The sequence below is a fragment of the Chelonia mydas genome, chromosome 8, assembly GCF_015237465.2.
Source record: "Chelonia mydas isolate rCheMyd1 chromosome 8, rCheMyd1.pri.v2, whole genome shotgun sequence".
Lineage (NCBI taxonomy): Eukaryota > Metazoa > Chordata > Testudines > Cheloniidae > Chelonia > Chelonia mydas.
Genome location: NC_057854.1, coordinates 72,972,114 through 72,996,632, shown reverse-complemented (window position 1 = coordinate 72,996,632; position 24,519 = coordinate 72,972,114). Strand labels below are relative to the sequence as shown.

The window sequence follows — 24,519 nt, the reverse complement described above, 5'->3', positions numbered from 1 at the left end:
ATCGCAGAGCTTGGCTGTAGACGATGGATCGTGTGGTGTGGTCAGGGTGAAAGCTGGAGGCATGTAGGTAGGAATAGCGGTCAGTAGGTTTCCGGTATAGGGTGGTGGTTATGTGACCATCGTTTATTAGCACTGTAGTGTCCAGGAAGTGGATCTCTTGTGTGGACTGGACCAGGCTGAGGTTGATGGTGGGATGGATATTGTTGAAATCATGGTGGAATTCCTCAAGGGCTTCTTTTCCATGGGTCCAGATGATGAAGATGTCATCAATATAGCGCAAGTAGAGTAGGGGCGTTAGGGGACGAGAGCTGAGGAAGCGTTGTTCTAAGTCAGCCATAAAAATGTTGGCATACTGTGGGGCCATGCAGGTACCCATAGCAGTGCCGCTGATCTGAAGGTATACGTTGTCCCCAATGTAAAATAGTTATGGGTAAGGACAAAGTTACAAAGTTCAACCACCAGGTTAGCCGTGACATTATCGGGGATAGTGTTCTTGATGGCTTGTAGTCCATCTTTGTGGGGAATGTTGGTGTAGAGGGCTTCTACATCCATAGTGGCCAGGATGGTGTTTTCAGGAAGATCACCGACGGATTGTAGTTTCCTCAGGAAGTCAGTGGTGTCTCGAAGGTAGCTGGGAGTGCTGGTAGCGTAGGGCCTGAGGAGGGAGTCTACATAGCCAGACAATCCTGCTGTCAGGGTGCCAATGCCTGAGATGATGGGGCGCCCAGGATTTCCAGGTTTATGGATCTTGGGTGGTAGATAGAATATCCCAGGTCCGGGTTCCAGGGGTGTGTCTGTGCGGATTTGATCTTGTGCTTTTTCAGGGAGGTTCTTGAGCAAATGCTGTAGTTTCTTTTGGTAACTCTCAGTGGGCTCAGAGGGTAATGGCTTGTAGAAAGTGGTGTTGGAGAGCTGCCGAGCAGCCTCTTGTTCATATTCCGACCTATTCATGATGACAACAGCACCTCCTTTGTCAGCCTTTTTGATTATGATGTCAGAGTTGTTTCTGAAGCTGTGGATGGCATTGTGTTCTGCACGGCTGACGTTATGGGGCAAGTGATGCTGCTTTTCCACAAGTTCAGCCCGTGCACGTCGGCGGAAGCACTCTATGTAGAAGTCTAGTCTGCTGTTTCGACCTTCAGGAGGAGTCCACCTAGAATCCTTCTTTTTGTAGTGTTGGTAGGGAGGTCTCTGTGGATTAGTATGTTGTTCAGAGGTATGTTGGAAATATTCCTTGAGTCGGAGATGTCGAAAATAGGATTCTAGGTCACCACAGAACTGTATCATGTTCGTGGGGGTGGAGAGGCCCCGAGATAGGACAGCTGCTTCTGCTGGGCTGAGAGTATAGTTGGATAGGTTAACAATATTGCTGGGTGGGTTGAGGGAACCATTGCTGTGGCCCCTTGTGGCATGTAGTAGTTTAGAAAGTTTAGTGTCCTTTTAGAAAGTTTAGTGTCTCAGACGTTCTTGTTAAACCCTGGATTTATGCTGGAAATGGCCCACCTTGATCATCATACACATTGTAAGGACAGTGATCACTTTAGATAAGCTATTGCCAGCAGGAGAGTGGGGTGGGGGGAGGTATTTTTTCATGCTTTGTGTGTATAAAAGATCTTCTACGCTTTCCACAGTATGCATCTGATGAAGTGAGCTTTAGCTCACGAAAGCTTATGCTCAAATAAATTGGTTAGTCTCTAAGGTGCCACAAGTACTCTTTTTCTTTTTCCTTAAAATAAGTAAGTGAGGCATTCCAAATTAGATCTTTTAAAACCAATCTTGGAAAAAAAGTCATTTGAGATTTGGAAGGCTGGAATGTGAGATCTGTTGTGTAGTCTGCATCACCTTTGGTGCAGCCTATCTCTGGTGCAGTCTACAATTGTTTGTTCTAAACTGATTTTTTTTGCTTTTTACTTTAAAGAAAAATATTTACCAAGTAAGTGTCAATAGTTTAGTTTCAATAAACCGCTACTCTGAAGTTAAAGGTTTGGTTTGTTAATGTGGATAATATTCTACCCATCTTGACTTGGAATTCACTGTTTTCATTTGGTTACTTTGTTTGGTAACTAATTTGCATTTGAGAAGGCAGGTACATGTAAATGAATGAAATCCCCAATATTCTGAGAATTTTGGAATGAGATATCTAAACTACTTGAATTTTTACACGCCTCGTTCCCAGTAACAATTATGTTATTCCCGAACTACAGTTAAAATACATCCTTTTGAATAATCTACACTGACTCATTATGGACCTTTGTGGAATGGCAGACTTATTTCATTTATGACTCTCAAGCTTTGAACTGGATTCCAGTTGGTGAGTGGGCAGTGTAATATCCACTAGGCCCATCCATCAACTGATATCTGCAACCCATTAATAGAATGTCAGATACAGTGCTAATTAAAAATTCTTCAACAGACTTACACGTTTGGCTGTTAAGAACAGTGTTTCATTAAATTGGGAGCTATTGTTTTGTCATTTATTTAATAGCATGTAGACAAACAGCCCTAATTATACAGTGTACCTCATGTATATTTGTCTTGAGAGGTCAGTGGGAAAATCGTTTCTGCTAAGGTAGTGGACAGACATTTTGTTCATTATCTTGTGTCAGTCTTTATTAGCTAATATAACTTCCACACTTTCCAGAAAAGAAATGCTTGTATATCTAAATATTTAATGTTTTTTGCTAAAAGTTCCAGACTTAAAATTAATTGTAATTTTACACACCAGACCACATTTACTCAGTTAACTTTGTCCCCTGTGTTGCACAGCCTGCTTATGTTCAGAATAGACTGTTTCACACAGATAAACCAATTCAAAACTGATATAAACATCAGTAAACAGTATGTTAAATTTCCAAATTAGGTGGTTAGGAGAGCTTTTAGTACTGGCAAGAAAGTTGGTATCTAAGCATTCCCTATCAGGTGGTGATAGGGATTTTTGCCTTTGTTGTCTTCCTGGCACAACTCAAAGCTGTCTTGTGTCTCATCCCATAATGTGGCTACCTTTGCAGCAGTGAGGAACAGTTCCTCTGGTTATGTGTCTTGTGGGAGCAATGGAGGGACTGGGGTGAAACCTGCAACCAATCTTGCTAAAAATATGAATATCAGGCTGATTTCCACGTCCAAACTGAATCCCCCTCTACCTTAGAAGTTTTGTGTTGTTGTCATCCTCCTTCTGCTTGCTGACTGAATGAAACTTCCTTGGCTGTTGCTTGTTCATCTCTGTACGACTGCTAAGAAACATAAGGCCCCTTGTCCCTCCTAGGGGATGAGCACACTATCTGCAGCACTCCTGTTCCCTTCAGGGTAGATTCCTTGTTGTATATAGAATTATAAAAAAACAAACTGCATGTTGGAATTAATAATAATATTTAAAATTATTAATATTGATATGGGAAAACACCAAACACTAATTTAACCATAAATTCCTCTTTTAAATCCAAAGACTAAATGGTATTTTATGCAGTTGCTCTAAACAAGTCCAACGGCCTAACAATAAGCAGTTTCTGCATCCAATACATTAACAATATTTATAAGCATGCGATCAGTTACTTACTAATAGGCTAAATCTAGGGGTGCTGAGACCCATATTAGTCATCTCCAACTTGGTCAGGCAGGTATTAACAATGAACCCCTTTAGGAGTTTACTTTTTATACCCTTTAACAAACAAGTGATGTCATTGCCAATAACTTACTTCAGCTAATTTGCTAGCTTTAGCAAAAACCTAGTTTGCAGCAGTTTCTCCTTGCTTCTTTCCTTCCTACAAGGCCTTCTCTTATTCTCCCCACCCCCTTGCTTGTACAGCAGAACAGTGGGAAGGTTTGCGGCTGTTTCTTTTGAGACAATTTCCCTTTGTCTTGTTACCGCAGCTCTTTTTTACTTTATTAGTTACTTTTGGAGCCATGCATCCTTCCCATACTAAAAGTAACACTACTTACTATTCTCATGGCCTTCATTTACTTGCTGATTGGGGTCTTTTCCCTACTGGCCATGAGCTATAAAGAGAAAATGTTATTTTCTTAACCAAACTTAGGCTAATTTTAATTTTTATTATTATTCTTATCCTATGCTGCAGAACAGATGTATTCATTTAACATATTTTCTTTTATCTGGTAGTCATGGAGAGCAGAATGTTCTACAGTATGTACAGTGTTTGGAGAGAATGAAATGCATACATTGAATGTGTCCAGTTTTTATCCTTGATTACATAGTTTTATTGTAAGTAGGAGTTTATTGTATTTTTTAATCTAAACATGAGATGTCTTTTGTGGATTTAAAAAAAAAAAAAAAGCAGTTCTGTTTTGAGGCATCTATTTTTGCTGAGTCTCAATCTGTCCTTCAAAGGATACTTAATTTTTCAGAAACCTTTATTTTAATCTTCAGTCTTTCCAACATCCAGATATTCCACTCCGTAGTTAACATGAATTCTTCCAACATATTAAGACACGAAACAAACAATCTTTGTGAAGTTATCTCCCTATAAAAGGGGCGGCGCATACTACTTCTGTTGATTATATCTATAAGGGCAGGCTACTGACTTGCTAAACTAGGGTTTCCGGCCCTGGTCCAGCAAAGTGCATAAGCGCATGCTTAACTTGAAGCATGTGAATAGCCCTGTGGACTTCAGTGAGACTGCTGATATTCTTAAACTTCAGCTTGTGCTTAAGCGCAGTGCCTTTGTATTATAGGTAGTGCATGTAAACACCTATAGTTAATATTGCTTAGACATTTCCATTATTGAAGGATCACTTTCATTTGTTTCCCATTCAGTCCTTAGGTCATAAATATGCTTTTCACTGATTCAGGAGATCAAGTTTAAACTCTTAATGGTGGAGCAAGCTTTATGTCCTGCTTCAGATCCAGGGGTGGAGGACACCTCTATACATAGACCTCCCTGGACCGCTAGTGCCCCATCCACAACAAGATCTCAGACACCAGAGCCACTAGAGGTAGGCAGTACTCTGCACCGAGTACATATACCGTACTGTAGACCTTATCTTCATCTGCCTCTAAACAGAAGGAGGTAAGGAATAAATCTCCAAAAAAGATCGTGGTCACCAGCACACTAGAAGGCTATGGAGACCTCCAGTCCCACAGAGAGGTCCATGCAGGGTTTGAGTGATGATGGTATTGCAAAGACAAAGAAAAAGGGTCAGTCTAAGACAGATTCACAGAGTTCAGGTACTTGGACCCAGACTGGCAGAGACATGGTTGAAAAGAGCTATAAGTCCATCCCTGAACAACACTTGGTACCGTATCACAAAAGTCAATGGTACCAAAGACTGCGAGGCCTCCTGCGGTACTGAGAAAATCTGAGCTGACTCGCACACAGGCCAAGCGTTCAGGGCCAACTACATCAGTTCTGAAGCCATCCTCCACAGATCCTCTCCCAGGCCAGTCTTTGTTACCATCGATACTGCAAGAGTTCGGGTATCCTAAACTCTTTGGAGCCAGTCTCCCTTATTAATGAGTGCCAGGCATTTCTCAGCATCAAGATCCTCTCAGTCACCAACCCCTTTATCACCTTGATAAATATATTTACCCTTGTCTACTTTGCAGCTCTCCCCCATCTTGGATTTCAGTATAGGGTTGCCGTGTCTTTTCTAGGACACATTGCTCTCCTTCCTACACTGATTTGCAGGAGGGTAGACCTCAAATGATACCCACATCGCAGGAACACAGATGAATGCCTCCACTTTTGCCATTTGGCCCCCATCAGTGGCCTCACTGGGATCTGTGGGCATTCAGTTGCCAACAATTTGCTATGAGGTCTTTCCTCGACTCTTGAGGGAACAGAGAAGGGCCCATTCTCTTCATTCCCCTTTGTCACCACCTATGCCAGAGGAAGAGACCTTTGAGGAGTAAGAAGCAAGGTAGATAAGGAGGTGACACCTCTTACAAATATTTTCTCCTTATCAACTGTTGAAGCTGGCATGCCTCCACCCCCTTTTATGTTAGATGACTTCAGACATTTTCAGGAACTGATGGAGTGAATTGCTGACATACTTGAGAATCCCTTAAAGGAGGTTCTGGAGTGCTGCTTCAAACTCCTAGATATTTGACACACATCGTCATCTCTGAGAATTGCCTTTCCAGTGAATGAAGCTCTTATGGAGCCTGCTTAGACTGTCTGGCAAACCCCAGCTACAATACTGCCTACCTTCAAGGATTAAAAAGTATTAGGTTCTGGACAGAGAATTGGATTTTCTATTTCTCACCCAGCTCTGAACATCCTAGTAGTGGAAGCCATTAATGAACAAGACAAGCAACATAGCTCAAAGTCTGCCCCATACAGTAAAGACCATAAGAGACTCAATGTTTTTGGCCACAGATCTTACGCATCAGCCACGCCTCAGATTAGCAAACCATCAGGTGCTCATGGCTGAGTACAACTACTTAATTATAACAAATTTAATTCCTTTATTAAGCATTGGCCGGAGGAACATTGTGACCAATTTAATATTCAGGGGGGCCAGTTTCTAGCAAGGACATCACTTCAGGACATCCTTAGACATGGCAGATTCTGCAGCATGGTCTATATACACTGCAGTGGTAATGAGAAGACCACCTTGGCTGCAGATGTTGGGCTTTCAGGGAGAGGTTCAGAGTACCATTGAAGATCTCCCCTTTAATGATCTCAAGGTCTTTGCGGACTCAACAGATACCTCCTTTCCTCCAGATTTCTTGCACTAGCATATCTCATCTCAAGGATTCAGAAAAGTCCTTAAGTGATGATAAAGATTGCCTTCGATCTGGGACATATCAGCTTGTGTCTTTGTAGTGTACCATGCCAGGTTAAATCTTCAGAGTCTACAGGGATGGCTTTGAACAGTTTAAAAACCAAGCAGACACAATCTAGGCAGGTTACTCTGTTCCCCAGTGGGTTCAGCACTCAGTAGGTAGAAGGACCTCACAAAGACATGCAAGGTGTTTCCTTCATTCAGATTTCCCCCTACCACAGTGAAAATATCAGATGCTTTGCTTTGAGTTGGGGGACACATCTGGGACCTCTTACGGTGCAAGGCAAATGGTTGCTACAAGAGCAGCTTCTACACATAAATCTTTTGAATTGAGAGCTGTCAGAATTGCTTTCTACACTTTCCACCTCTAATCAGATCAAAGTCAGTAAAGATCATGACAGACAGTGTGGCATGTGTGTATTATATCAACCATCAGAGAGGAGGATGTTCCTCATCTCTCTAGGCTGAAGTGATAAAACTCTGGAATTGGTGCATAGCCAAGCAAATAGTCATCTCAGATTCTTACCTACCAGGTATTCAGTACACCATGGCAGATGACCTCAACAGACATTTATTTCTAAATTATGAATGGGAGCTAAACTCCAGAGTCCTCCACACGATGTTCTTAGCTTGGGAATTCCTGGAGATCAGTACGTTTGCCACAGCAACCAACTCAAAATGCATCGGGTATTGTTCTAGGGGAAGGAGGGGGTCTCGATCCCCTATCTCTAGGAGACACATTTCTCATCTCTGTGATGATGAAAAGACTTCTCTGTGCATCTCCACTGACATGGTTACTGTTAAAGATTCTCAACAAGATCAAACAAGATTGAGCCAGAGTTGTACTGATTGCACCAGTGTGGCTAGACAAGTCTGGTATCCCTATCTATTGAGACTCACCTCTTGTCTTTCCTGGAAGCTTCCGATCAGTCCTCACCTACTGACTCAAGGTGTTGGTCAAACGCTTTACTCCAACTGCAGATTCTGAGGTTCCAAGCATTTATTCCTCAATGGTTCTTGGGAATAGAGATATCTTGTTCCTCAGAGGTACAAGTTTTATAAACCATCTACAAGAAATACTTACCTCCAGAAATTGCTTTGATATAACAGTCATCAGATTTCTCCAACTCACTCTCCTCTTCCTAGGATATTAGATTATCTGTTAGAATTGAAAACACTGGATGTTTCTATGAATTCCATTAGGGTTCATTTAACACCAGTAACAGCCTTTCATACACTCATAGGGGGTTTTTCACTCTTCATTCACCCAACTACAGCATGATTCCTAAGAGATTTGTTGAATGTTTCCTCAGAAATCAGAGACCTACTCGTAGCTGAGACCTGAACCTAGTCCTTAATTCCCTTTCTGAAGCATCTGTTTGAACCACTAGCTATGTGTTTGTTAGATTTCTTTATGAAGAAAGCCTTTCTGATAGTGATCTCTTGTGCACAAAGGGAATGAGAATTGTGGGCTTTAATGGTGGATCCCCCATTTACAGTATTCAACAAAGCTAAAGTGTTGGTACGGGGTCATCCAAGATTGTTACCTACAGTGTCCTCAGAATTCCACATTAATCAAACCATTCATCTCCGGTTTTCTTCTCCAGACTGAATTGGACTAGTCAAGAAGCCATATTCCGTACTCTAGATGTCAGGATGGCATTGGTCTTCTAGCAAAACGGGACCAAACCATTTAGAAAATGTCCTAGATTATTTGTATCCATTGCAGGCAGAAACAAGTGTTTGGTAACCTCAAAACAGAGGCTGTTAAAGTGGATCTGTGGTTATATTAAGACATGTTATAACAGAGCTGAAGTCCAAACCCCTTTGAGAGTAATAGCACATTCTTCAATAGTACTATGTACTTACTTAAGGATGTACCAATTGCAGACATCTGTAGAGCGGCAACTTGGTCCTCTCTTCGTACCTTTTCTAATCATTACATCCTAGTGTCTGTGGCAAGATCAGATGCTGCTGTAGGCAACTCAGTTCTCTCTTTTCTCTTGGACTCTGCTCTCAACCTCCTACCTCCTGAGCAGGGTACTGCTCAGGAGTCACCTGAAGTGGCATACCCACAGGAACTTTACTTGAAGAAGGAGAGTTTACTAACCTTCTACAATAACTTGAATTCTTTGAGATGTGTCCCCCTATGGGTGCTTCGCTACCCATCCTCCTCCTTCCCTGCTTTGAAGTTGCCCTTGTGGGACTTTGCAGTGGAGAAGGAAGTGAGGGTGGTTTTCCTGAGCGGCCCCATATAGCCTTTGTCTTGCATGTGTAGGCTGAATGGGCACCTCTACCAAAAATTTCTGATCAATTCCAGTTACTGCACGTGGTGAGTAACCTCTCTTTCCAGCAGCCAAATTATTCTTCTCATGGAACCAAAAGCAAGATCTCCTATCCCTAGCTGTCCTCGCTCAGAACCTGCAGCTTCTAGAGTGAGATGGAGGAAGATGAAGTAAAGAAAGGAAAGCTTTTCAGGGAGGAGGAGTGATCCTTTTGTTAATGGTAGAAGGAGAGATGTATATTACTTATACAGGTTCACCTTTGTATATGTCAGTGGTAAATAAGTAACTTTCATTAACAGATCTTTCAAATTATTTGTTTTTTATTTGAACCTGTAATACTGGAAATATATTCTCTGTGATTATGTGTTCTAAAATATTAACAGTTTGGTGTTCCAGAGTATTAAGTTAAACCTTGGCAGCAAATCAAAGCAGTGGAGTAAGCAGCTGAAACTAGGACAGCAAGGAATTGTTTTGCTGTTCACTGAAGGAAGTCTTTTTTTAATGGCTCTGACCATTGGCTCCCTATCAAAAACACCTTATTGGGACTTCATTTGGATGCAAGGCTAATATTGTCAAAGTAATTACAAAAACAAGAGCAGAATATAAAAGAGCAGAGCTTCTGAGAAAGTTATAATTTATGCTTACATATGATATTTTAATGCTTCCCAAAAAACCCTGTTTAAACAATGTTCAGGGTCTGACTTCAAAGAAATTTAGAGTGAAGGCCAACACTGTCTTTAAATCACCATTATGGCACAAATTAGATGTGTGTGATATATTTAATCTATGCTTCAGTGCCCTAAACCCGACAGGTTGAGATGAGATTTGAGAGCAATCTTAATTCTGAATTTCTTCCTTACGTTTGTCAAAGCTGATAAAATGTTGTTTGATCTTATATATTCTAAATGATTGTATATTTTTACTAACAGCATTCCTTGATGGAACTTCAAATCACTGTAGTGTGCATTGGAATAAGAAGACTAAAGTTGTTAGTAGGAAAGGGTGGTATGACTCATTAAGTTAAGGTGCAATACTGAGTCAGGGTTGCCAGGCATGTGGTGGTGCATAACTTAAGATAATGAAAAAAGTAATGTTCTATTATGCAAACTTTAAATATCTAAAGGCAACACAATTAGCCTTGCCTATACCTCATCACTTTCTTTCTCTGGTATTAATTTTTAATTTTACTTTATAGCTGTATTATTTAACTATCAAGTGTATCTGGACACAGTTTCTATGGGCCACACTGTATGATAACTTATATTTGTTTTTACATTTGCTCATGTTTTTTTTAGATTATTGAGCAATTGTTCATGAGGAGGTGTGCTAAATATAGTCAGAATTTACAATAAATATTGTCATCTTAAAACAGAAATCCTGGACTTCTCTTCAGCATGGCATAGTTTAAATTTTTAATATAAAAATATGACTGTGTGCGGTGTGGTGTGGTTTACTGAACTGCATCTTCATTTTTTTTTTTTTTTTTAGATATTTCATTCAAGTTTCCCCTTTTTGTTTTTGGATTCCTTCTTCACCCTGAATGAATGTTTGCTCAACCTGTTGATCTGTCACCTCTAATAGTGAAAACTCAACTTTGAAGGTAGCAATATGACAGGGTTTTTGATCATTTCTGAAGAAATCTGCTTTTTTAAAATCCAGTTTCTGTTGCCAGTTTGTCATAGCCCTCTTCATTTTGAGGACTAATTTTGCTCTGTCTGGAGACTGTCACCAGCACCTATCATGGAGTGAGCATTTGCTGATGACTTGGACTATCTGTGTATAAACCTTTGCTGTATAGTATCACTTAAGTATGTTTTCTGTCTTTGGGTGATCTTAAGGATGTAAATACTTTTTTGTATGCCTAGAAACCATACCTAGGGTCTGTGTTGAGGAATTTTAAAATTACTAAAAAATATTTTGGAAATAAATTGTACTTGAATAGTCTGTTAAACAGTTACAGAACGCTTGTCTCCAAGTTCATGTTCAGTGTTGTATTGGAAACCTTCCTTGATTGAAAAGGATTGTTTATTTTTAAAGTAATACAAATATTAATGGTCATTACCTTTTATGAAAAATATCAACCGCGAGTAATTTTAAAATATGAGTACAGGTGCTTTTACATGAAGAGCCAAAGGTATGTTTGCACATGTGATTTTAGCTTACTAATATTCTGGCATATGAGGGTTGTGATATGCATAGGACTGGCTTTATTATCCCCATTATAGTGAGTTGTTATCTAAATATCAAAGACCACAACTTCATAACTAAATGAAATTGATTGATTTTTCTGATTTTTTTTTTTTTAACTTTGTGTAGCTAATTGAATTTCTTTGTTTTGTTTTAAAGGATCAATTTGATAACTTAGACAAGCATACACAGTGGGGCATTGACTTCTTGGAGAGATATGCAAAGTTTGTAAAAGAAAGGATAGAGATTGAACAAAACTATTCAAAACAATTAAGGTAAGTTGTTGTATTTTTTTAAACAAATCCTACTCCGCAACAGTTACTCTGAATTACATTATCAGATGGGTAGTTAAATATTTGATTCTGTTGTTCAAGGTCTGTTTTTCATCTGTCATCCGAATTAGATCATTAGTTACTTTTCATGAGAGACAGATTTTTCTGATCTTCAGATTTACCAGTCCAAAGTGCTCTCCCCCCTTGAGTCTTTTGAACCTGAAAGATACACTCAATGGAATCTTGAGACTTTTTAAAAACTACTGATACTTCTGCCCTGGTTTTGGGGTTTGCATTTAGCAATCTTTTCGCATTAGCCAGCTCTTTGGTTTCTTCTCTGTTCAACAAAGTTTAGAAGCAGATGCTTTAACATCCATTTCTTATGTTGGATTGGCAGAATTCACTTCTTTGTGTTAGAAATCTGATAGAAGTCATTCGTGAGCAGAATTTTAGAAGATAGGAATATGAGAATTTAAGGAGCTCAAGAAGTGATTTAAGTGTGCAGAATGCAGCACCATTTCACAGCGCTGTGTTGGTTTGTTTTGCTCATTCTATCTGTTTAAATGAGGAAACCATTTTATTTGGACACATTAATCAAAAACTTTTTCACAGACAGCACAAACAAGTCACCTCTTTGCTTAAGTAACTGAAGCTTATTTTTTGACCACCTTACAGAGGGTTATTGACTTCAGATTTGTCTGTGCCTTGATTTTAAAATGTTGATGCTTAACTGTAAAGGCCTGCATTGTATATATGTGAACTTTTATCTACTTTGTTCTAAAAGTTATATTATCTGTATTATTATGTCAATATTATATAAAAACAAACCTTTCATTCTTTCATTTTTAATATTGTTTTGGATAAGATTTGTAATTCCTCCTGAAGAGTATACTGCCTTGGAATTCTTGCATAGTGCACTTTATAAATGAAAAATGTATACCCTTATAATTTACTCTAACCTAGTGGCCACCAACCTGTAGACCATGATCAACTGGTTAAATCTAGAGCCTCTGCCAGCTGATCATGATCTCTGGCCACTAAAAGTCCAGCAGCGCAATGGGACTAAGGCAGGCTCCTTGCCTGCCCCAATCCCACACCACTCCCAGAAGCAGCCAGAACACCCCTGCCGCCCCTTGGGGAGGCAGGGGTCTCTGCGCACTGCTCCTGCTGCAAGCATTGCCTCCGCAGCTCCCATTGGCCACAGTGCCCTATTCCCGGCCAGTGGGAGCTGTGGGGGGAGTGCTTGCAGGCAGGAGCAGTGTGCGGAGCCATATGGGCCCCCCCAGGGGCATGTTACTCACTTCTAGGAACAGCATGGGACCGGGAGAGGCAGAGAGCCTGCCTTAGCCCCGCTGCGCCACCAACTGGGAGCCGCCCAGGGTAAGTGCCATCCAGCGAGAACCCGCACCCCAACCCCGAGCCCTGAGCCTCCTCCTGGAGCCAGCACCCCAATCCCCCTCCTACACCCCAACCCCCTGAGCCCCCTCCCAGAGCCCCCTCCTGCACGCAAACTCGCTTCCAGAGCTTGCACCCCTCACCACCTCCTGCACCACAACCTCCTGCTCCAGGCTCAGCCTGGAGCCCCCTCCGACACTCCAAACCCCTCGGCCCCAGCCCAGAGCCTGCATCCCCTCCCGAACCCCAATCCCCTGCCCCAGCCCAGTGAAAGTGAGTGAGGGTGGGGGAGAGGGAGTGAGCAGGAAGGGGCGAGGCCTCAGGGAAGGAGCAGGATAGATCCTGTGTTGCACTTAAATTAAAAATGTAATCTTGTGAGTAAAAAGGTTGGAGACCACTGCTCTAACCAGTCATTCTCTTGAGCACAATTAAAGAGGAGCAAACGAAAAGGTGTGTTGTGTAAAACTTGTGATGTCATAATACGTTACCAGGGAACCAAAGAATAAGTAGGTTATTGATTGTTGCAAAGTTTCAGCAACATGGGTCAGGACAGGTAGACCTGGATATGCAGTAGGTTAACAAAGTCATTCAATGATATGCATATTTAATTTGTCCTTTATTTATGATTAAAAAGAAGTTGGTTTTATTATGTGTCAAATTATTATACCGTCAGTGGATACTTGTAACTGAACTATCAGATGGTGTTTTTGATACAGTAACTGTTGTTGATGAAAGGGAAGAGGTTTGTTTGGTTTGCTTCCTCTTTGTCAAATCAAAACAATTCCAGAGATTAACTCCTTTTTGTTTTTATTCTGTTCAGCACATTTCTTTCATGCTAACACTGTTGTAGTGGGAGATACAACTTTCTGTTATGTGATGCAGAAGTATAACTAGCATAACTTCAACAAAAAATAAAATTCTGAATTTGTTCAGCTGCTTTAAACTGGAGTGAGGCGGAAAAAGCCACTCCTCCTTTGGAGTGAGTGTTGTTCTCTAATTATGTAATATTCCATGATCTCTAGAATCATCTAGTTGATTTTGAGTCAGTTACAGAAAATGTTTTGCTTAAATTATAATGGTGATTATCCTCTGACTAAAGTGTACTACTGGGTTGTTGTTTTTTCTTCATAGCAGATTAATGTACATTTCAAGCCACCTTGAGACGTTTACCTAAATTGCTATATATAAAAAACAGAAAAACGTTTTTTAAACATAAGCTTAAAAGTTAAGTTGGGAATGCAAATTACCACCATATGTGTTTCTCAAATCTGTTTTCCTTTGATTGGAGCTGAAAACTTAAGCTGTTGTTTATTATCCAAATGTGGATCTGGCAAATTTTCTTTTAGTGACTACCTTAAGAGCCAAAGCATATGAACTCTTATATTCCAAATAGATTTTTTTTTTTTTTGTACTCAGCTACCACGTAGTTCCTTTCTATGGTGTTTTGTCTTCAGTTGAATGCTTTTTCTGATAACTTATTGAGATATTAAATTAAACACTTTTGTGATCAGTGCTCACCATAACTGTTAGTTGATGCTATTCCAATCTTTCAAGCTACTAGAGTGCCATTAAAAGTGGAGCTTTTCCTTTAACTATCAAAAGGCCTGGAAGTTCTAATTGCATTGCTTCATAGTCTGTGAAAGTAGACTTTAAATATAATTCACTTCCAAAATCTCCCTTAATGGAATATAAAGATCGTGGGACAAATTCAGAGTTGGTTTCTCCAACTGTATTAAAATCATTTTATCAAAACAACTTTTAGAATGTCAGTGAAACTGCACCCACTTGTAACGCTGCTTACAGCACTGTGTGGACCTAAAGACCATATGCAAAATTCAAGATAACCACACCGCTATACAAATATTTACCGTAAATTGCTGTAATGTAGTGACTGAGGCACTTGATGAGATTTATATAACTCCATCCTACGTTACAGAAAATACACACATTTCCTTGAAAGCTAGTACTACTTTCAAAGAGAGTTGAATTGGGAGATCCGTGATGTGGAAGCAGGGAAAGAAAGAGAGCGTTTAAGGGCAGCCATTTAAGTGTCAGAGACAGAACAACTGTTGAGCTAAGTCTTAGCCTAATATCGTGAGACCTGTAGAAGCAGGGCTCACGTCAGAAGCAAGTGGGAAACAGCAGAATATAGTCCGTGTGACCTAGCCTTGAGATAACGATGTTTTGAGAAGAGAAAGTGAGAAAATACTGGAATAGATAGTAAATAGCCTAAATAAAATGTAGATGTTTTTAATTTCTGTATATCACAAAGAGGTATAAACGTTTTTGTGATTTTGCTTGTTCTTTGGAGAAACTGAGGCAGAGATGCTCTCTGCCAGCTGTATTCTTCCCTTGCAATTGCTCGAATAAAACTGTCTCTGATTTTGTTGCTTCCAACCTGAGAGTGGAGTTCGTTTTCTTCCAGAGTGCTATACTTTTAAAAGTATTAAGCATCTTAATCCCTAGATTTCATTAAGCAATAATTATTGCTTGCCACCACATCACTTGAGTCTTTTCACCAAACCAGAGAGCAGTGTGGTCTAATCCTGCCACTAAAAAAATTGACCATCCAACTTTCATCTGCAATCAAATGTTTTTAATCTAGAGCCCTCATTTTGTCCCTATTTTATTTTTAGTTATATTAATTTAGTGCTTGTGCATGGTGCTGAATTGACCCTGTTAGACTGTGAAATCATTTGTTCGTGTACAGACTTGGGGCACAGCACAGGTAGTGGCAGTCCAAGATTCTCCGCTCCATCCTGCTGGTGTGTGGAAATCCTTTTCTAGAAAGGCCACAGTTAGGGATGAGTTCAGTGTCTGTGACCTTAGTAACCCTAAGAATCTCTGCTGAAGCCATTAATTAATGTGAAAAGTGGTGCCCGTATGTACAGTGTGGATATGTGTCCACTGGGTAAGGGGCCATAACTACACTGGAAGGATTAGATTTTTATTGGTAAATATGGATTTCACCATTCGCACAAACTGATGAAAACACATTTCCACTGATACTTGGCCTATTTGTAAATTTCAGTTAAGAAAAATGCTGCTTGAAAACTTACTAGAGTTTGAATTAAGGATATTTACTTGGTATATTTTGACATGTGAAATTGACAATTTGTGTTTTAACCGTTATAAAGCTTTAACTTTTTCAATCTAAATTTATACTGTTGTTAAATAATTATATATGACCCTCCCATAATTTCCTACAAATGCAAAAATTTAAGTGGATAAAAGTTGGGGGAAGAGATGCTTAAAAATAAACATTGATATTATCCATCAAAATTATTTTTTTTAAATATCAAATTCTGCGAACCTTAGCCATAACTCATTTAACATGGGCTAGCAATGCAATGACTTTCAATCATTACTAACCGGGGTGGGATTTAAATTGATGACCTAGTGGTAAAAAGAGTCATATTCCATTGTCAGCTTTCTAAGCCATCAACTCTCATTTTCTATCCTCGCAATGACAGAATGACATTTTCTTTATACTGTAAGTAAAAAAGGATCATAATAATATGCTCTGTTAAAATAGACTCTCATTATTTTCCAATGTGTTTGTTTTGTATTGCAGAAGATAATTACAATGCTAAACAAAACTGTTCATCATAAACTCTTTTAATAAAATCTTGTGACCTTAAAGATTCAAAACGTTATGGGTTGGGGGGTGGAAGAAAAGATTAATCTGAGTTGTCATTAAGAACCTGACAGAATAAAACAACTTCATAGTCTAGATTCTTACTCTTCAGCTTCACTTTAAGTCCCCATGCCTGTAGTGAGCTCCATCTGGGCAGATCCCTTATGTCAATGGCTTGCTGATGGGGGTATAAGGTCTGCATAGAGCTGGGTGATTTTTTCTTTTGCAATAGTATCTTTGCCGAAAATGCATTTTTTTTGGATCTCTGAATCTATTCACAATTCGGATAGAATTCAATAAATAATTTTTACTTCTTTTTATTTCAAAAATGTCAACAAATTTCATTTTGACCATTTTGAAATGCTTTATTTCAACTTTTTATTTTGAAATGGTATTCCACTTTGAAATTTGGCCAATTAAAAAAAAAAAAGGGGGGGTGTAAGTGTGAAAACACCTGAAAATGATCACATTGAAAAAAAAAAAAGTTTGTGGTTGACCCAAAATGTTTTGGTTTATTTGAAACAGTTTTTTTCCCTCCAAATTCTTGATTCATTAAAATGTTTTGAAAAAATAAAATTTGGGCCAGATCTAACAGATTTTTTATTTATTAGATTTTTTTTTTTTTTGGTTTGGCCTCATCATCTGGACAGACCAATTATCTTTAGATTCCAAGAGCTAAGCTCAAGTTTAGATACAAATATCAAACATTTCTCTTTTTTCCAAGAGATACCTGTCAGCAAATACTTTCTAGAGGTGTTGCCTGAGCTTCTATTCCTGATGTCCTCACAAACCCCCTGGCACCTAAGAGTTATTTTCCAGGACATCAGTTCATTTGCTCTTTGCTTTTCAAGCCACAGTTTTCTCATTTTAGAATATCCTTTTGTGCTCCTTTGATTGTTCTCTCCATGCCTTCCGTTTTTCCTCTGACTCTTGCACTCATGATCTGTCTTTTCATGTTTATTATCTTGTGCACTTATTGAAGCCTGAGCTATTTACTGTTTGCTGAGTCCTTAGAAAATCTGACAAAATTTGATGCATCAAATTACAAATTCATGTGAGCCCAAATGCAGTCAGGATCCAACTAATTTAGTTAATTTGGTTTAAATGCTACAGTGTGTGTTGTTTTTGTTTGGGGGGGAAGGTTGTCGTAAGGTATTTCTGTCTTCCTAGAAATGATGAATAAAAACAGCATCACACTGGAAAAATAAAACTAGAACAGAAATCAGCATGCTACTAAGTCATCAGTAATCATGACCCTCCCCCACTGCCATTCTAAACTGTATGCTTTATATTAAGTGGTTTTCCTTTCTTATCTGTAACATGCCAGAAAATCTTCTCTTGAAGAGGCTCTTGCACAGTTGCCTAGTTACAGCATTGTTATGCTTGTTATGGATTTCACCTTCTGAATAATAATGAGGTGTATTTTAGGAGTTCCCTGTTTATAATGTAAGCCTCTATATAAAGAGTGTAAGGCAGGAATATAAAATAATACCAGAAAAAGCAACATAGGAAAATTATTTTGGGTGCCACGGAAGAGGTTTTGTCTTTTTTGACATGAGAAAAAACACACACCTATCCAGATATATGGAGACTTGTCTGCTTTTAATCTCTAACAGCACAGCAAATAGAATTTGCACACAGACAATGGACTCCATGATACTGGAGAAAAATTCTTGTCTACACCTGGAGAGTCAGAGTATTGCCCTCTGAAGTAATTTTTATTCATAAAATGATTTAGAACAGCAAAAGTTGAATTTGTGAAATAGTTCTGGGCATCATAGGCAGACTACTATGTAGCTCTGTATCTTATTGGTGTTGATTATATAATCTCTTATGTTACACCTTTTCAGAAGTTTTGGATGGAAAAATGAGCTCCCCTTTCAGCTAATATTAGGAGCTATATTTTAATATAAAGCAGGAAAGAGATGCGATTATGAGCTCAGTCTTTCGAAGAGAATAGCATGATGAGTATGCTAAATTGAGGAGGTAGTCAGAAAAGTGGCTATAAAAATGGCATTGTAGGTTACTTTATTACTTTATTGTAGAGGGTGCTGGTAGTGATGCCTGTAGTTATAGTTAAAGTTGCCTAACACTTTGATTATAAGACACTGTTTTCAAGTTGCTTATAACTTTGACAAACTTTAATCATTCAGGCTGAACTTTCCATGCCTGATGTCTGCTTCAGGCTGAATATTTTTTGAAAATTTCAGCAAGAACAGTTCTGCCATTTCTAAGAATAAAATTATGAAAAATACTTTGCTTTGTCTGCGTTATGATACTGTGTAAGAATTTTCTTAAGTAGCTCTAGGCACCTCCAAGCTTTGCAGCACTGACTTGGATCGGCAGAGGGCTGATCCTAGTGTCAGGCATGTGCCTTTTGCCATTCTTGTGAAAATCTGCCAATGTTTGGCCAAACTATAAGCCTCTGAAAAAAATCATAGTTTGCACATGCTCAGTTTGGCAGCAAAATTCTCAGAAGATTCTGTCTGCTCTGCATGTGCTCTATCCCTGCACAGCTCCATTGTGTCAACCAGACCGTTTGTATGCCATCCCACAGAGCGACTGAACGTGATCCATCCCCTCACAATGGGGTGGGCACAGGATTGAGACTGGAGCTGAGGGAACAAGAGTGGAAAGATCTGTAGCTACTAAACACACTCCCTCTGGAACGTCACTGGACCCAGGATTCCCGAGACTCAACACTCTGCTGTCAGTAAATAGGTGGGAAACCCACTGGAAAAACATCTTCTTGAGTGGTTAGGTGACATAGCGGATGACATCCTACTATGCATATCCGTTACTATGGCCTATATGGGGGGTCAATATGGTTATGATGGATTTATTTTTTTTTTACTTTGCTTTTTAAAAAGTAGGAAATTGCATGTAAAATAAAACAATATAGTAAAATAATGTTAATGTTGCAAAGTCAAGCACTCAAAAATTCGGAAAGTTGGAACTGTTCTGGGTATGAATCAGGGTCGTGTAGTGAATGAGGTGGTTGTCTGCGTGACCCCTGCCTCATTTGTTGTGGAAGTTGGAAGAAGTGCATTGAACAAGGCAGGGAACTGCAGGAAGAGAAAGGAGCATCTCATGATTCAAGTAGCTGAGTACCACTTTGGAGAACTGAGTTCTGTGTCTGCCTCTGCCAGAGTTCCTGTGGGATGCTAGCCATTGCCAAGCCATGCAGCATTCCGTGTACATGAGGAGAGGGAAGTAAACTCATAATTCCTTGACTCACAGATCAGATTAAGATCTCTTCTTCTACACTGGCTGCTGCTTATATTTTTGTGCACTTCACCATTGAGCATTGCTTCATACCCCTTCCATATAGAGGCAAGTATCATTCCCCCCAGTTTACATATAAGTTAAGAGAGGTTGCACAAGGTCACTTCTGGTGAAACTGGGGCTAGAACCCAAGTCTCTACTATCTACTACTCTGTCATACTGCCTCTTCTACAGAATGTTGCAAATCTGTGTACTTAAAACTACTTTTCTAACTACTAGGTATACTTCCTTCACAGAGGTAGGAATAGAATGCAAAAATCCTGATCTCCAGCATTCTGTTGCTGCTTGTCAGTGGGTTACACAACAATTTGCTGACGTATCAGAACCTCCCCTAAGGGCTTGGGTTGGTACCAATAGAAAAATAACACTTCTGTAGGCTCAAGTTTAGATGTCTGTGCTTGGAATCGCATAGTTCTGAAATTCAACCTTAATGCTAACCTGGGGAGGGTGAGGGTTGGGAAGGGTTTCTTCTATTTGCACATGATGGAATTTCTTCCCCCTCCCCATTTTTCTCTTTGAATAACTAGCTTATTTAATTTACAGTGAGAAAACATCCTTAGACACTTTTATGGTTTAAAAACCATCCTATGTGATAACTGTGTTGCAACAAAACACAGGTGGTCCACATTTTGGTGCTCTGTCACGCTGAAAAGTGTGAAGGGTGAGAGTATTAGTAAAATAAGTAGACACAGTATGGCTTTTGAGTTACACAGCAGAGCAAGAGAGTGCTGTTCTTGCAGTCATCCTTTCAGTGTAACTGCACTTTGATCACAGTTTTAGGATTTAAAAGGGAAGCCTGGGCAAACGCTATTCTACAGCAATATGTAATAATATGCTAATTTGTACTGTTTTTTATTGTTTGGATTGTAAATATATAGGATGGATAAAAATCTGGCATATGAAATATGCAGTATTGGGCATGGTATTAGCAGCCTAAAATGGAGAATATACAGCAGTTAGCTCTGCTATCTGCCCTTCTCATTGCAGCTACTAAATGGATTTCATGGTGAAGAAAGTGCAATATAAACAGTATTTTACAGAAATGTCTGGAGAAGAAATTGATATGCTTTCAAAATGCCTATAAAGAAACCTGACACCTCTTCAGACTGTACTCACTGCCATCGTCTGTTGGCTGCAGAAGACTCTTAACAATAAAATTGGGTGATACAGATTCTATTGTGAAAGGTTTTAATAAGTACTGACAAGAACTAATGCTCTGCAAAAGTCCATGACTATTATGGAAGGAAAGCTAAAGAGTTTTCTGCTAACATGAGCACATTGGACACTAGAGCTACTGAAGTAGACTCTTAAATTAATTAGCAGAAAAATCTTCAGTAGATTCAAGCAAAAACTGAAGAGAATAACAGCTTGCATAAAACATGGTAAAATCTGATCGTATGATAGAGACTATTGGAATTACTGGAAAATCAAATAAAATGTAGAAATGTTAGATTTAAAGATGTGCCAGTGGCCAAAGAAGTGCCAGTGTATTTTGTTAAAATTATGGTTTGTTTATTTCACTTTGACACAGAAAATTATTCTGTATTTGCTGAAAAAGATACAAAATTCCTTCTAGACAGAGGCAGGGAGATCAGTAATGGAGCTATAATTGCAATTTTTGTGGTTTATAAAAAGTGAGAGAATTTTGAAGACTGTTAGAATAAAAAAGATACTGCAGTATGAAGATGTGATCTTTGTCCGCATACTGAAAATAGGAGGGTGGGGAGAATTAATTGTGGGCTTGTTTATTTATTTATTTATTTTTTTAAGGAAGGATTTCATGGTGTCCTATAGGTACCTTTCTGGCTTTCAGAAAAGTTTGTTACCTGTGGCAATAAATCTTTTTTTTTTTTGGGACAGTAAATCAGGTGCAGCCGGGCGGGAGTGGGGGAATATATGTTTTGGAGAAGGATTGTATTTGAAAATTGACACTCAAGTATTGTTTCTCTCTCTCTCTCTCTCTATTTCTCTCTCTCTCTCTCTCTTTTTTTCCTTTTTGTAAGATTGTGGGCACGTTATGTTGCTTTGGCATGTCACAGGATTCTTTATAATGTTGTTCTACTGCATTTCCAAATTTAGGCACTAATCCTGCAGTTATTTCTGTAGCAGTGCATCCCTGTGTTATCAGTGTCTGACTAGAGGATTTAGTACAGCAAATGTGTTGATCAAGACTGCATTCCTGCAGTGTGTAGCATGCAGATGCATGGCTATGTCCACTCATTAAAGTAAATGATGCTTCTCACAGGCACAGCAGTCTGTCCACATGCTACATAGAGCGTATTAGGGGTCTCAGTCTCTTGTTTTTAGATTTTTTTTTCTTAGCTTTTGAACTGTTGATGTTTCCAGGGACACTGATGATGTTTTCAGGTCTAAGGTATTGCCTCCATTTTTAAAAAAAAGATTCTGTATCTTGCACCCTAAGAATCTGCTCATGTTCAAAACAGTGACTGTAGTATAGTTAAAATAATTTGTCTGAATGTCTGCTGAAAGCTAAACCTTGGCACTGGATTTCTCTGCAAACAGTCATGAATGTGGTACCCAGAATGACTATATGATTTGCACGTTGCCTAGCTGTGCCTGTCTATGTCATTTGTGTGTCCAGATAGCATAGTAAATGTAATATAAACCCTGCTGTTTGTGAGCCTTTTAAGTTGCATGTGAATAAATGAGGTGATTTAGTTACTATGGCAACAGGTGCCTTAAAATATATATTACTCTGTTGGCTTCACTGAGTTTACACCAAAATGAGTTTGCCCTGTGAAGTTGTATCAAATTCTTGGTTCAAATAGTTTACAGTATGTGACCCTAGTGCTGCAGAGACCTTCACTGGTATAAGGCTCTCCCCATGAAGATCCTTTGCAGCACTGGGGCCTATTTTTTATCACTATATCCCTCTCCAATTTTTTTTTTTTTGACGCTGCAACTAGAAAAATGCTTTTATAATACAGTATATGTACTTTTCACCTTTAACAGAAATCTGGTTAAGAAGTACTGTCCCAAACGTTCATCAAAAGATGAAGAGCCCAGGTAAAATATATGCATTTAAAGTTTTACATATATAAATCGCAAATACAAGTATATTGTTTAATCTTTTTTATCCTTAATGGAACATTTTCTGTGTAAATATTTTTGATGGATAAATTAGCAAATGAATGAAATCAGGACCTCCTTTGTTTGGGTTCTTGTTCTATAACAATTAAATATCACACTTTACTGTTCCCACTATTGGTGTCTTAAAGTTTTAGGTGTTGTTAATGTGGTAATTTGTATTAGCAGCTTTCCAAATTAAACTTCATTTAGCAGAAGAGTTTGAAAGTGAAGTTTTAGTGTAATATATATATATTATATAAAATTATATATATATATATATACACACACACACATATACACACACACACATTCTGGCATTCCTTTTATAGGATTGGGAATAATTTGGCCTTAATGTGTGTGTTTCTTTTTCTTACAATTTTTATTAACCCTTTGAGAATCCTGGTAACGTGCTACCAGTGCAGCTCTGCAGACTTGGGTTTTGACTGCGTGCTGAATTGTCATTTATTTTTGGCTAGTGAAACTCAAGTGTGTTACCCTGGCAACTTACTTTGGCTCCAAGAAACAAAGTAGATTTGGATGACCATTTGTGATGGTAACACTGCATGTTCAGCAATTCCATTGTCAATGGTGTAAGGATACATCTACACTGCAGTGGGGAGGTGTGATTCCCAGTTCCGGTAAACGTACGTGCTTGAGCTAGCATGCGGTGTGGCTGCGGTGGCACGGCTGGCATCTTGGGCTAGCTGCCCATGTATGTATGTAAGATCTCCCATGGAGTTGTTCTTTGGAGGCTAGCCTGAGCTACCACCAATGCTGCCATTTTTAGCACACTAGCTCCAGCAGTGCTAGCACGCGTATGCCCACAGTCACTCCCAACTACAGGGTAGACATAGCCTAAGAGAAGTGCTTATTTTGCTGTCCTTGTCATTGATGATATTTGATGTCTGATTAAACCACAGTGCTAGTTTTTAAAGTATAAATAATTGGACTATGAATGAAAGAATGGTGAAAACTTAAGGGTAGCATGTGGGATGGATTTCACGTTGCAGCCAGGGAAGTGCTATGCAGAAATGCCTTGGGGAACCCCACCAGAAACACCTCCAGTTCTATTTAAACCCACCTCCAAAGAAATCTGGACTGCAGGAGTCAGGATTTCCAAGTCCACAATGGAATTCAGGATGCCAGCTTTAAGAAGATGGCAATATTCCATAATTAAAGAGAGATGCATATTTTAATATGGTGACTGTTTTTGTTTCTTTCCTCCCTTCCACACACACTTTCTACCCTTATTTTTGCCCCTCCTCCTCCCCCTTTTTAGTGCCAGCCATAGTGGCACCTTACCTCCAGCCAAGAGGTGGGCAGGCAAACAGGCAGCTGTCTCCAGAGCTGATAGCAAACTTGTTCTGTAGATCATCCATCGGGATGCATATGAGTGGTATGATTGGCATGTTCCACCCTCAAGACCAAGCACATCATCTCTGCAACAAGTTCAGCCTCCGAGCCTAGGGACCTAAGTCCGTTCCCAAGCTCAGGCCTCTCAGTTGGCAGCTTAGGATACCACTAAACTGCAGGGCCTTTCAGGTAGTATTCTTATTCTTTCTTTTCCACTCCCCAGAATCCATGTTCTTATAAACTATGTATGAAGAGACATTAGAATGTGGTACATCTT

At 39.3% G+C, this 24,519-nt stretch overlaps 1 protein-coding gene across 1 annotated transcript in view; it reads left to right on the top strand.

The window, feature by feature from the left end:
* Positions 1 to 24,519, top strand: part of FNBP1L (formin binding protein 1 like) — a 99,712-nt gene that overhangs the window by 46,735 nt on the left and 28,458 nt on the right. The window contains 2 exon segments of the mRNA XM_037906732.2: positions 11,370 to 11,485; positions 22,773 to 22,826. Coding sequence (XP_037762660.1) covers positions 11,370 to 11,485; positions 22,773 to 22,826 — 170 coding nt within the window.